Source organism: Pleuronectes platessa, chromosome 3 (assembly GCF_947347685.1).
Source record: "Pleuronectes platessa chromosome 3, fPlePla1.1, whole genome shotgun sequence".
In the NCBI taxonomy this organism is placed as follows: domain Eukaryota; kingdom Metazoa; phylum Chordata; class Actinopteri; order Pleuronectiformes; family Pleuronectidae; genus Pleuronectes; species Pleuronectes platessa.
This window is the reverse complement of record NC_070628.1, coordinates 8,321,431-8,336,340: the sequence shown is the minus strand read 5'-3', so window position 1 is coordinate 8,336,340 and position 14,910 is coordinate 8,321,431. Positions and strand designations below refer to the sequence as shown.

The 14,910-nt window shown below is 45.2% G+C and overlaps 1 protein-coding gene across 7 annotated transcripts in view; it reads right to left on the bottom strand.

Moving 5' to 3' along the window:
• Positions 1 to 5,124: 5,124 nt before the first annotated feature.
• The window catches only part of fbxw7 (F-box and WD repeat domain containing 7), a 98,373-nt gene continuing 88,587 nt past the window's right edge, over positions 5,125 to 14,910 (bottom strand). For all 7 annotated transcript variants that reach the window (XM_053418312.1, XM_053418311.1, XM_053418314.1 and 4 more), the window contains 4 exons: positions 11,368 to 11,549; positions 9,416 to 9,641; positions 8,789 to 8,999; positions 5,125 to 6,485 (listed from right to left, as the gene is read on the bottom strand). In XM_053418312.1, the coding sequence (XP_053274287.1) occupies positions 6,217 to 6,485; positions 8,789 to 8,999; positions 9,416 to 9,641; positions 11,368 to 11,549 (888 nt within the window). In that variant the 3' untranslated portion in view covers positions 5,125 to 6,216. The remainder of the gene's footprint in view (positions 6,486 to 8,788; positions 9,000 to 9,415; positions 9,642 to 11,367; positions 11,550 to 14,910) is intronic.

Genomic DNA, 14,910 nt, shown 5'->3' with positions numbered 1-14,910 from the left:
TATTCTTCTAAATATTAAGAAGTAGAAAGCTCAAGTTACTTTTCAGATTATAATTGTATATAAAAAATATAAATAAAAAACTGAGGTCGCTTGTGTAACCTCGGTTCTCTGAGAAGCATGAATGTACTGAGACACTGATCAGATATAATCTATTGTTTTAATTAAACCAGAGCTTCTTAAGGCTTTTGTCTCGTCAACACTAACAAATAAAGTTGTGTTTAGTTGTGTGTCCTTGTGATGTTTCAGTTTCGAATAACATTCCTCGCTAATAATCTCACATTATTCTTTATTTCACGAAAAGATGAGGGAGGAGTATGAAAAGGATTCTCACCTCCCGCCCTCATGACCCCTCAGCTTCATCCTGTGACCCTTTGAAAAGAACATTGTTGATTTCACGCCTACATTACCCACAATGCACCTCCCCTGCTCACAGCTCACTCAGCTCTGTTATTAGTGGCTCATGTGGCCTCAGGCAGAGATGAGGAGCAGATTACAGTCGTCTGCTAATCTCACTTCTTTCTCACTCTCGACACACACACACAGTTTTTTTTGTTTTTGCATCTTTTAACTTTTAATCTCCAGCCTCGGGCGACACTGAGTCACGTGACCTGGAGGTATCAGCATCCATTAGCTCCACCACTTCTCCTTTGAGGGTCTTTGTGTAGAGAGCCTCCTCCACTGGTCCTGAAGTACTGGAGAGAATTCTTATCGTGTTTTCCCAGAATTCAAGATGAAATATCAGTTTTCAAGTGTAGTGTTTGTTGTAGGAAAACAAAAAATACAAAATTCCTTATGATATAAACCAGATAAAAGTGGCTAATCTTGTATGAAGCTGTAACTACAGATCAGTGAAGACTCCACAGCCATGTTAGCAAGTTTGTCCCAAAAGTGAAGCCAAATCAACTCATGGGTCATAAATCCCACCTCCTCCATGTTAGTGGATGGGACATGGGCCAAACAAAAACAACTCAAAGGACAAGGAGATGGTTTCTGATATTTTAGGTCATTGTCATCGCACTGATGTTTGCCTCAAGTGAATTGTCTGATGCCATGATTGACAGTTGATGGTGACTTTAAGTGTGTGTATCGGTGGGACCTCAACCCTGCAGCTCCACCCTCCAGACTCTGGCTCCAAATATAAATACAAAGCACAAGATGACAGCACCTGGGACATCCTGGTTTAATTTTTGTACAACAGCAGGAAGTGGAGACGCGTCTTCCATCTTCATTTAGTCCACGGTTCATGTTCTGCCGCACAGCTGTGTTTGAATTTCATGGTAATCCATCCGATAGCGATGAAGATATTTGAGTCTGGAGTAAAGTGATGGAGCGTTGACGCCCTGATGGAGCGGTTCACCGAGCCGCAGTGAAGAATGATGAATCAAATTAACAACACACTGGATGATCAAGTCACATGTTTCCATATCTCGAAGTCACATTTCCAAACCCTTTGAGTTGGGAGAGCGTGGACGCCTGTCGCCCAGGACCAGTCAGTGGTGCAGAGCTGCTGCCTACACAACACACGAGTGGAGCCTGGGAACACACAGGCGCACACACAGTAGCCTTGCCAACACAAAGTGGAAACTCCCCCACGCGTCCATTCATGTGAGGACGCACAGGGCCGGAGACGAGCTATCACTAGGCAACAGGCAGGAGGGAATCCGCAGCATGGACTCTTCTTCTGCTGCTCGGAGCCGTTTGGGCTGTTTGGGCTAATGACAGATAACCGTTAGGATATAATTGACACTGGCTGTAAAAAAAAACAACACAAAACCGAAACAAAACACAAAGGGTCTCATTCAGATTGTTCCCCCAGTCGCCTTCCAGCTTTAGATGGAGCTGAGGGCTCCGAGGGAATCAACATGTTCCAGCTTCAGTGAGGCTGAGAGCGCATAAATTATCAAAGTGGGTTGACAAAACAAGAATTAAATTAAGCACTAAATAGAAGGAAGAAAAAAAAACACCCCCCCCCCCCACATCATTATCGTTTTCTAAAGGGGAGATTAATCTCGTTTAATAAGATTACACTTAATAAGAAACACTGGAATTTAAAATATATGATTCCTAATGGGACCAAATCTCCCATCTGCCTCTTCAGGGTTCCTATTTAAAGATGTGTGGTTTTTGGAGCGTCATGCTGAGCATTAAGAAAGCGTTTAGCGGCTTGGAAAACAACACAACAACAAAAGAGGGGAAAGACTGGAGGGAACAAACAGAAGATCTGAGGCGAGCACAGTCTTTTTAAAAACCTGCTATTGAAGAATAAAAAAAAAAAAACATCTTTATAAATGTTTAATCTGCTGCTGGATGAGTCGGGAGGAAATCTGGCTCCTGTTGACCCCCGTAGTGAACACTTGGATGTCGTCTATCAGGAGAACCGGTCGTCTGATGGTCTGGACACTCGGTGTGGGTGTTGTTAGGGGTCAAGGGTCGTTACTTCATGTGGCTCGATTACCGCAGGTCACTTCTATGGTTTCAGGAAGAGAAGCTGCAGCCAGCGTCACCCCCAGGCCAAGAAATCAGCCATAGTGATTATAAAATAAAATTTTAATTGTTTTTTGGCCCATTACCTGACTCCAGGGTTGAAGCCATTGATTATTTCCCCCAATCAGATGATCATGAAAAGTGTCCGAAGACATCAAAACCATCACAAATTCCTAGATTCCAGAATAACATCTTCAATTCACCGTCAATAAACTTTTAGTTTTGAATACCTGAGTCTCTTGGGACGTCCTGACGAGCTCTGCTGCTGTTAAACTTTTCACAGGCACCATTGTTTGATATGTCGAGCTGTTGCAAGAGCAGAGCTGGTGAAACTTGTCAACAACAAATCCCCTGAAAAAAAACAGTGACGTCACCAACGTGTCGCCCAGAAAGGGCCGAAGCCAAAGAGCTTATTCCTCTGTGCTGTTGAGCTCCTTTGTTCCTTCGTGAGCCAGAGCACTGTGGTTTATTTTGGGTCAATTTCACGTAACACACTCTTGCTTCTATAAATACTCACTGGAGAGAAAATCGCCCCCAAAAACATGCTCCACTTACTTGTTTTTTTTTTTAAAGTTTAGGGTAAAGTTTGTTGGTAAACAATTGAGCCTGAAAATAACGTTTTCATCCTCTGAGGGAAACATTAGTTGTGGTTCTGAGGGACGAGGGCTAACTTTTGTGCAAAGTGGGTTAAGAGGATATTGGGAAAAGGAAACCGGACGATACCATCTCGAGAACATGAAGATAAACAGCAGCCGGCGTCAGGTCCCATCAAACCACCACAGAAGAAGAGACGTGTGAATTAACAAGAGAACGTTTCATTTTGCTGCAGTTTCCAGGTTGAACGACATGTGAGCAGCAAACAGGAGCTTCCTCTGGTTTGGTGGGTGTGTCAGAGGTATCGCCCAATCAGCAGCGACGTGTGTATGAACCGCCGTATTAAAAAGGAAGTGCAACAGGTTCATTTACATTTAAATACACATTCTGCCAGATTACGTCCAGGCTGATCTCGGCTCTGTTGTTTTCCTCTGCTGCCGTCAGTGGAAGTCAAATGATTTAGGGACAATTTATGTAACAAATATATTTTCCTTTACTTTTTATTTGCTTTATTGCTTTTCTTGTGAAGCACTGAGGCAGAAAAACTGCTTTTGTTTTAATCATTTGTTCCTATGAAAAAATACCTAAGAACAATATTTAGAGCTGCCCGTGCTTTCACATAATTAAGATCTGAGAAACTAACTGAAATGAAAACAGTCTCTTTAATACAAGATTAAAAACCTTTTAGTTTCTTTCCTTCATCTGGATCCAGTCGAGCTGCCACAGGCGAAAACCCCCCCCCGTTTACAGATGTTTGATCAGTTTCACCTGCTCTGATATTTGAATTACTCCCTCGTGGATAAAATTAACCAAATCATTTGCTTTATTGAACATATAAGATGCCTTCACACAGGAAACAAAAACAGACCACTGATATGCTTGAAATGAAAAAAGAAAAACCCACATTTTATTGCACTTAAGTTATAAGAAAATAAAATTCTAAGTGAATCAAACAAATACACAATCCCTTTAAAGGTTTTTTCTGTCTGTTTGACTTTTTTGCCAGGCAGTTTTACATGAACTGAAAAAATAAAAACACCTGCAACAAATCTGATTTCTCAAACCAGATCATAAATTAAAACAGAGGGAGAAAACAACGAGAAGAGATAGAGCAAGATTGTTTTCTTTTTTCTTTTTTAATATACAGTGTTATACCACTTTCACAGTTCAGCTCGAGTTGTGACTCTTAGAGATTGAGACGATTTTTCATTTGGCTACAATGCTTCAGTTCACGTTTGTTGCCTTTTTGTGTGTTTTATTTTCCCCGCCAGGCTGCGGCCGCTTGGGGTTTGAACGGCGACACATGTAACACGACGACTCGTGGCCGCTCCGCCCGTCAGCTGATGCTTGTGATGGTCTCCTCTGGTGCCTCGGACATCTTTGAGTGGAACGACAGTCGCACATGGAAACGGACACTCCTTTCATTCACGTGGTATGGTTGATACGTCTGCTAGTTTTTTTTTGTTTGTTTTTTCTTTGCCAGTCCACACAGCACATTTGTACATTTCTCCAAAGAACAGGCTGAAAGAGCTTTGTCCCAAGGAATGTGTTTACAAGTTGCCCATTAACACGCCGAACACACGTACTCATGCACACGCCGCACACACAGACACACACGCACGCCAACAGTGTACATCCGCTTGTTTCCTCTCTGCAGGCGCTCCCGTCAGTATCTGTCGGACACGCTCCCTCCTCTCAGCCTCGCAGAGGCACGTTTGGCTCAAGTTTCAGTGGCAAAAACAAACAAAAACAAAAAAATGTTGGATGTTCATCTTTTGTCGTCGTCTCTTTAAGTCCAAACACACAAGAGTTTGTTTTGGAATTTCGCCTGGGACTAAAACGTCACAGCAAGTAAGAGTTCCATCGCTCTCTTCTTTCCCATTCATCTAGCAGCATAAATACAGTTTGGCCACTGGGGAGAACAGTAGAGGGGGAGGGGCCAAGGGGAGGGAGGGAGGGCGGGGGGGTGTCAGGGGCGTTCGAGCAGAGAGACGTTCGCCTCTCGACCCGGCGCTGCCTTCGAGGGAACCCCCCCCCTCCCCCCCCCACAGCTAGACTGAAACATTCTGGACAGCACTGATGTTGATGTGGAGACGGAGCTCCAAACCCAGGTATGTGGAAAACAGAAAGGAAGAACAAACAACTCAAACAACCCCCCCCCCCCACCCCTCAAAACAAACTTGTGACATGACGACAGCAAACCTAAACCGAGCTGGTTTCTAATACTGGGATTTGTTGCTGTTGGCAACGGCAAGGAAAGAGGGAAAAAAACAAAAACAAAAAAACCCACAACAATACAGACACCCCCTTTCATGTGATAAACCAAAAAGGAACTGAGATTCACAGTTGTGATTGTGTGCGATATTGTAAAAAAAAACAACAAAAAAAAAAACTACAGAAACCGAGTGGAAAACGATAAGAACGGAAACGGAGTGAGAACAAACAACGAAACCTCTGAATCCTCTCGTTAACATTGAGCAGCTCTTTACATGTAACTGTGGAAATTCAACTTTAAAACATCTCCCACCTTCCTCAAGCTTTTTCCTTTCCGGTTTGAGAGTGTGTGTGTGTGTGTGTGTGTTTTTGAGGGAGCATACTGATGAGGGGGAAGGGGTGCATGTGCGGGGTGGGGCTTTAAAAAATAATATATCTCTATACATCTCAAAATCTGTCAGGCTTGAGGCGAAACCAAGTCTCTGTGCGAAGCTGACCCCGAACCGAAAAGGGCGGAGCGTCACTTCAAAAGAAGTTCAGTCGTTGTCAGTCGTTCCTTCTTCTTCTTCTTCTTCTTCTTCTCGTCTTTTCTCCCGGCTAATCAGGGGACAGACCGCTCATGCCCCCCCCCCCGCCCCTTTTCCAGCCCAATCCCCTACGACTCCACCTCAGTGTGGCGCTCGGGGTCAAAAGCAGGGGGCTAAACACGTGTGAGGGTCTGTGGCTTTGTCAGTAACGTTTACCCAGGAGGCGGACGGGGGGAGATAATGGTGGAGGACTGGCCAGCCCACTGGTGGTGGTGGTGGTGGTGGTTGTAGAGTTGGTTTGGGTGAAGAGTTGTCGGCTTCGGGCCCTCTGGTCTCCAGGCGCCTCGTCTCCCACGCTATTCGTTTGCGCTCTTCGTCCTTGCCCACCACGTCCCCCTCACTTCATGTCCACGTCAAAGTCCAGCACCAGCAGCTTGGTCTCCTCTGTGCCGTTGCGGCTGCCGACCGCGCACACCAGCTTGGTGTTCGATGCCCGGATGCGCCACACCACACCGCCGCTGCCGCCGCTCTCCAGCGTCACCAGGTTCCGGATGAACTCGCCCGTCTTCAGGTCCCACAGTTTGACTGTGCCGTCGTCCGAGCTGGTGATCACAAAGTTCTTGTTGAACTGGAGACACGTCACGGCGCTCTGGTGCTTGTGTGGACCTGAACACACAGAGGGAACTGATGGTTAGAAACAAATACACAAAACACGCCTATCTTTTTCACTGCAGGAACCAAGAGACTTTGTGTTTGGCAGCTAAAGGAACCACGATCTAGATTTAGTTCCTCATCCATATTTGCTAACCATCAAAACCTCCTGGGATTGGATATAGATTCTGAGACGAGGCAAAAACCATCCGGATTAGTTTAATTTAGTAAACCACACAATGTATATAAAGTGGACGACATGGCAGCTACACAGAAGTGAAGCCAAATAACCTTGATCACCACCTGGTGGCTGGCTGCAGTATAGGTCATAAACTCCGCCCCCTACATGTTAGCAGACGGGACATAGACCAAACTAAAACGTCAAAATACACGCTACTTTTTTCTCAAATATGGTTTCTGTCATATGAGGCAGTTCTTTGTGTTGCTGGGGTTAAGTTTTTGAACAACAGGAGGCAGTGGAGACGCCCCTTCTATCTTTATTGAGGTATTTTGAGGAAACCCTGACCTGGGCAGCTACAGCTCCCTCTGTAGCTCCTCTAGTCATGTCTAATAACTCCAGTTGTGCAGTGAGTGGTACAGTGGTAGACGGGTGACTTTAAAAGAAAAAAACAGATTTGGTTGCATAAGAACTCAGCTACAGAGAAAAGCACTCAGAGAAACCCATCACTGCGCCTGAGAGACGAGGAGAAAACCTCGTCTCCTCTTCCTGAGGTGACAGAGCAGTGAGGTCCTCCTGCTGTCGCTGGGCTTCAGGACGGGGGGGGCACTGAGATGTTCGGGCCTGTCAGTGTCACGGAGGCTACGCAGCTCCGGCTACATCTCCGTCTGCTGCGTGTGTGTGTGTGTGTGTGTGTGTGTGTGTGTGTCTGTCTGTGTGTGTCTGTGTGTGTGTGTGAGTGTGTCTGTGTGTGTCTGTGTGTGTGTGGCTGGCTGGCTGGCTGGCTGGCAGGAGGCCACGTTCAAAGTGAAGATGGCGGCTCTTAGCGCCTGCATTGAGGCGACTTTATTTGTGACTGTGCGTGTGCGGTGACTTTAAGATTTCCCCCGAGGGGCTTGTAAATGATATCTTAATTAAATCAATTAGGGCGACACAAAACACAAACACGCTCAGAATCAAACGCTGCTAAATGAGCTGATTTTTGCTTCTTAGCCATAGCAGCAATTTCACCGATATGAGCTTAATTTGTTTTTCCGCTTTTATTGCGGCGATAACGTGTTGAGATCTCAACGTCAATCTTTCTTCAAGCATCTCTTTCATTTCTGTCTCTGGTGAGCTCAAAGGATCGTTATTTACCCATGTGTACAACCCCCCCCCCCCCCCCCCCCACGTCCCTCATCTCCCCCTCCTCTGCCTCCCTCATCTCCCCATTACCACAACAAAGCCGGCTGCTCCATCACTATACCTTTCCTCCCTCCAGCTGACAGAGGCTGCCTTGTTATTGCCCTTTTGTCTTATCAAAACACACAAATGAATGACACAAATTGTCCACTGACCTAATTATATGACCTACAAAGTTCTCTGACCCTCTTCCGCTCACTGTAGTCATCCCCTCTTCACAAAGCACACACACACACACATCCTCCCCCTGGTCTTATCCCACCCTCTCTTCAGACTCTCACAGGGGCATCCTTTTGTTCAGTGTGTGTGTGTGCGTTTGTGTGTGTGTGTGTCTGTTGTTTAGAGGACCAGCTCGCAGCGATGTAGTTTCTTAATGAGGGCATTTAGGGGTGGGGCATTTAGCGGTGGTGGTGGCCGCTGCTTTTGAGCAAAGGATTTCCAGCTCTCTGTGCGGCCCCAGTGCTGCTAATGGAGTTAGAGCCATTCAAGCAGACAAAGGGTGTGTGAGTGTAATCAGGACCAGCAGACCCACAAGGTGTCGGCCCCGAAAGAGCCACACACGCACAAACAGGTCATTCAGTCTGGGTTTTAATTGGACTGTCAGTTTGAAGCCCAGACATGTGCTCATTCATCTGGATGAAGACGACTGTATTACACTTACTGTAGATACCTTGTTGTGAATAACTCAATAAAAAACAAAAGGTGTCTGGCTGCAGTTACTTTCTACTCCACTGTTTTAGAATCAACAATCGTGTAAAGTAGTTGTATATAAAGATGTATTTTCTTACTGACACATTGTAAGCAACATCTTGTCTTCACTGCTGGTGGAGACAACTTCTCCATTTTAGTTTCTCGAAAACACTGGAGAAGTGTGGACAACAGGCAAAATGCAGCGGTTGTGTATCTAGCCTAAGCTCTAGTGTGCGTGCACAGCAGCCTGCTGGGACGTTGATCTCACCTTGCAGTGTTTGTAGGCACTGGCCCGTCTTGATGTCCCAGATCTTGACAGTGGAGTCTGCGTTGCCCGAGACCAGGATGTTGTCTTTGAGCTCCATGCCGCTGGTCAGGGACTGATGCCCCGTTAGCGTGTGGATGCAGTTGCCCGTCTCCACGTCCCAGACCCTAATGGACGTGTCCAACGAGCCGCTCACCACGTGGATCCCATCAAACTGCAGAGAGTGAAGATCGATTTTAAAGTGGTTGAAAGCCAAGCTGCCAGTTCAGGGTAACTACAGACGTCACCTTAACTTGCAGACGATGGCACGGGCGCCTACGCAGCATAATTTGGTCCCATTAACAAACCCCAGATTGGACTCATTGAAATGAATGAATTTTATTGATCGGTGGAGCAGCAAGGCTTAAACAGCAGCGTGGTACAAAAAACAATCTATAAGTGAAGTGAACGGCCTCCTGCTCTGGCAATGATGACACCGGCCAAAGTGCGGTGTCATCACACAGAGAGGGTGAGAGGACGTTTTAGAGGACACACAGGGTTTCACATTCTCAAATCTACAACACATCTGAGGAGGAGACACTGAAATAAGAAGAAAATTAAGATAAAAAAACGTAAAATCAATTGGCTCACCTGTAATGAATACACTCTGTTGGTGTGGCCCTGCAGCGTGTGGAGGCAGGTCTCCGTCTCGGGGTCCCACACCTTCACCATGAAGTCGTAGGCTCCGCTGACCACCCGCCGGCCATCGTACTGGACGCAGCGCACCGCCGCCACGTGGCCCATGAGGACGTGTAAACACTGACCCGTCTCGATGTCCCAGACGCGCAGTGTGGCGTCGCGAGAGCCACTGACCACCCTGAGAGGAAACAGGACAGAGAGGGAGACATGGTCAGAGGACAAATAGCAAAAAGACGAATGCTTGTGTCTCTGGGTGCAAAACAAACACGTAAAACAATTGTGAATTCAACACGAGTCTGTGTATTGAACTAGATTTTCCCGGAGAGTGACTTTATTCCAACACGGCCATTCTGTGAGATTACTTTCACCACTCTTCATTGGTGCTGCGGCTGCCCACTGACAGACTAATGAAGCAGGTATGAACGTTTCCTTCTGCTCCCGTGACAGCGAGTAACCCTCGGAGTCAAATTCACGTTCGTACTTGAATGTACAAAAACACCTCGTCGCTCCGGATGGAAAAGAAAAGACGTGTCATAGGTTAAAGAGAGAGAAACTCCCCCGTAGTGAGGAATGCTTGTGAAAGTTTCACTCAGGAGTTTGCCCCCAAGGGTGTGATTTACATCTACTTAAAAGATTTGAAGCAGAAGAAAAACATTGATTTATTTCACTGATTGACGCTGCTTGATTTAACTTCCACAGAAACTTTGACGTTCCTCCGTATCGTGAACTTCTCTTTATCCACTTTTCTCTTTCAAAGGACATTTACATAGAAATAAAAACACACTGTAGATCCACGCGGCGCATTCTCTTTATAAAAATGCCTCACGGTGCTACAAAGATGGAAATCGCCAACATGTTGTTCACTGTCTGCCGGCAGCTCACAGCGTTTCCACTGGGTGAGTAATCAAATGCTACACACACACACACACACAAAAAATACCTTGCTGGGCCCTAAGGCGAAAAGAGCACTTTGAGTCTGGAGTGTAATACTGAGTGAATAAGTGAGCAGCAGTTCACTTAAGACGCCTTACAGGGTCTATTTAATCTCCATGTGACCCGACGCTCTCTGTGGATACTGTCCTCTTTCACTACTGAGAGCTGCTCTTTTAGCTCGGGGGGGGTATGATTCATACATTGAGGAAGTTATGCTTATTCACCCTTGATGAGAAGATTGTTGTTGACTAAAGTTTTTATAAATATGGATTCAACAATAAGTTAGGGTTAGGTTTTAATTACAGAGCTTGTTAATTACATCTTACGTCTCGGTATAAATATTTCTTTGTACAATTACATCAAAATATAATTATTAATTTACAATCACCACATATAATACCACAACAATTTACAGGATGCAGTATTTAAAGCAATGGCTGACATTTTCTAGAAGTGATAATTAAGTGAAGGCAGCTTTTCAACCGAGCAGTTTAAATAAGTATGTATCATAAACACATGAAATGTAAATTTAGCTAAATCTACTCTTAGATCTTTAAAGCTTGTCAGTCCTTCAGGTCATGGAGTTGTGGACACATGCAACTGGACTTGTGAGTTTCTTGAAGAGGTTTCACCTCTGATCCGAGATGCTTCTCCAGGACGACTACGCTCAACTAGATGAACTGCATTGGGTTCAGGTTAGTTTTCCTTCGGGCTTGGACGAGCTCGGACCGAAAAATGCAGCCACACTATTAAACGGCATATTTTCATAACGCTTCGGGTGACGTCTTAAAATGTGTTATAGAGAATTTCAGTTTAAATCCATACCAAGTTGGCTAAAAGGCTAAAAGCATCATCTATTAGGAAACCACTTTCCTGACAGTTTTAGATAAAGCTACATTTTTATCATTACAGATCTCTTTACTGTTACACAAGACCTAATACAGATGTTTACCCGTGAGATTTCCACATACCTTTTCTCATGTAGGTGCATGCAGCGCACTGTTGAGGTATGCCCGTAGAGGGTGTGGATACATTCTCCTGTCTCTGCGTTCCAGACCTTGAGTGTGCGATCAGTGGAGCCGCTGATAATAATGTTGTCGCGCATCTGGGATGACCACACGCCCCCTGTGTGGCCCACCAGCGTCCGCAGACACTGAAAACACCACAGAAGAAGAAGAAGGAAAGTCTTGATGAGTAAAGTTCTTCCTGTTGTAAGTTTCAAAGACACAAGGTGATTTCCTTCATACACATTATAAATTAGTTTAATGAAAATCACATTGGGGATTCGTCTTCCTTCAGGGAAAAAAAAGACGACAAGTTAGATTAAACTAGTGACCTTTAATGTGAAGGAAGAGCTCAGTCCCTTCTACCTGCTGCTGCTGCACTGGGACACAAACTCTCCACTGCATCTTATAATTGCTTTTACTTATCTGCTGCAGAAGCAGAAGATGTATTCTCTTTGCAGAGAGGGTTGACAACTGTCTTCAATGAAGAAATGTGCACACCGGTCTGCATTGGGGATGGTAGATTAGCTATTGATCACAGTAGTTATGGAAATCTTCCGGATCAATTGAATTTGGGTCCCCGCGGTTTGTCTCATTTGTCCCTGGATTTAATAATAATAATAAATAATTAAATTAAAAGCCTTTGGGGAGAGGAGAGGAGCAAACTGTGCCGGCGGTGAGCACGGTGGTTATGTCAGGCTCAGCAGTGTACAACATGTGACCCCCTGACTGCAGCTGATAAGCCGCTGTGCAGGGAATGGCGATGCAGGGCGAGAGGTTTTATTGCTGCGAGAGGAGGAGGAGGAGGAGGAGGAGGAGGAGGAGGAGGAAGATGGCACTGCAGCAGCAGCCGCCACCCCCCAACTCCCCCAACCCCTCCTGTGATAAAGAGAATCCCTTCATTAAGTGTGGGTCAATGTGGCATGACCTCACAGTCCACCTCACCACAGTGTTTTAACTCTGGTTTTATCACCACGGCTCTTTCTCTTAGGTGTAGTGAGAAAAAACTAGAGCAGGTTACTAGATAACATGACACAGCACATTTCAAACATGGCAGAAACATGTGGGATATAGATCTGTGCCTCTGCGTTGTAATATTCAAATATCCTGCATCACACTAAAGGATGCAGGATTTTTTATTCTCATAAATCGAATGCCAGTACTGGAGGTTCCAAGAAAACAGACTAGCAGTGTGTGATTAGAGCCCACTGAAACACTGCGTGGGATGAGAGAGCCTCTGAAATGAAGGGCTTAGGCATCTTTGTCTGTGTGTGAAACAAACATTGAATAAACCCATCTGCGACGGTGAAAGAGAAATATTCCTTTTTATTCTTTTATATACTCAAAATATTTTCCTCCTCATTGAAAGAACAAGGTCAAAACCTAGTGTGCAGCCGAGCCGCGTACGTCAATGTGTGAAATTGACTAAACAATTCATGTGGGACGTCAGTGTGGGATGCTGAGGATGTTCATGATGCCAACACAACGCACTGCCACTCTGTGTCAGTTGGTTTCATTTATGTATTTGCACAAAGACTCAGTCGGAGGTACATGGGCTTGTTACTGGGGAGCTGGGAAAATATTGTCTGTTGATCAACTGGGAAAAAACACTCCCCAGTTGATCAAACCCAGTCATCAATGTAGCACTTGGTTTCCAGGTTTGCAGTCACACATCATCCAAGTAGTGATATTTTTCCCTTTGCGATGAAAAATCGATTTTCCTGCATAAAGGTGAATTGATTAAAAGCTCAGCAAAGGCAAAAAAATAAACCACCATAGGTTAAGTTCTCATTATTATAGATTCACACAGGAAAGTCAGTGGAAATCTAATGTTTGAGCTCAGTTGGCAGGAGTCTATTAAACAAACCAATCAACACTTTCTACGTAGTAAACATCTCAGATATCTACCCACTGCTTTGGACAAATTTCAGCTTTCCTCTTTTGCTGCCTGGACCATAAAGTCTGCTAAACGCTTCCAAGTTGTCCTGATCTGCAACGTAAGGATGTTGGCAGAGGGAGAATCTTTGCTGTTTTCTAGTGGGACACTTTTGGCCAACCGAGCCACCGCAGTGATGTGTGATATGAAAGTGCCCTAACTTGGCAAGATTTTCCCTGAAACAGCAAAAGAAAAAGAAAACGGACCATGCTTTCAGCTTGTTGAGCAGAAAATCACAGGATGGAATCAGGGACAGAAATTAAACCGGCCAGGTCATAAGGTTTCCTGAGAGCTTTAATGGGATGTCAACACATTTGCTCTTTTCCAGTACTTGTGTAACTGGTTTGACGAGATAGGGTTTGATTTACCGATTGACTCGACAGGCTGATGACATGTCACGCACGCACAGATAATTACACTGTGCTTTCCTTCATTGACAAACGCTATGAAAACACAACACCTCCGCCTCTGATGTGCCAGATAGCCTTCACAATTCGACAAGATAAATAGTAATCTCCACATCTAACGCCTGATCAACTTAATACCCCCCGGGGTAGTTTCCCAGCTCCAACAGCAACCCCCTGACGTGTGTTACTTTAAAAACGGAGGTGAAGGTACAGCGGGTGTCCGTGCAGCTGAGGCGTCTGTCAGAGGACACGTCTCCCTCGATACCACAGTGGTCCACGGGCCTGCCATCTTAGATCCGCCTGACAGCTGAGGTTGCTGCTGACAGGCGCCACCAAGGACATGCGCTGCTCTGTTAAGCAGCAGACAGCCACCTTTGAAGCAATGATATGTGCTGCTGCTGTTGGGCGCTCGGATGGAAGATTGACGCCTCTCACTGAAGATGGAGGACAACCCAAAGACAAAGGGTCTCCTCTGGAGTGTTGTCTCAGCAAGGGAAAACAAGCTTTTTAAACAAAGGATGTCTTGAAGCGCACATTGCAACTTAAAGTCAAATTCTTCTGTGACTTTGAAACTCCAGAGCTTGCTCAATCTCTGACGAAACAGTTTCACCACAATCAAATCCCCATTGTCTTACCTGATCACTAAGCAACGACCCACTTCTTTCAGAGGTGTGGCAGCGTTTCCATACGATGAGCTCAGATAATAACTCCCTGATTGCCTCACAGCAAGAGCTAAATACACAGTGTGCTTTTATATAACAGGGTGAATCAAGGGCAAGACAAAACCTGCTGCCAGGATGAACACAAGCACATATCTGTCTTAATGTTGGTTGAATTACATTCTAAAATGTAGTTATAGTTTATATAACTAGAAAAAATACAGTCTCAACTTCCAGGTTCTCCCTGGTGTGTGGGAGCCGCACAATCATTGACCCACGAGTTTGATAACTACACAACTCACAACACAGCCTCAAGAGAACAAAATAAAGATATTGGACAGATTCCATCGAAACTGAGTGGAAAATAACACGAGGACATTTTTGAAGTGATGCAATATTGTGTGACTGGTCCCACACTGTGTGGCGCACAGGGGGATCTTTGTGATCGCTCTAAATTGAACACAACGCTCCTGAGGAAAAGTAGCACACACACGTATCTGAGAGGAAG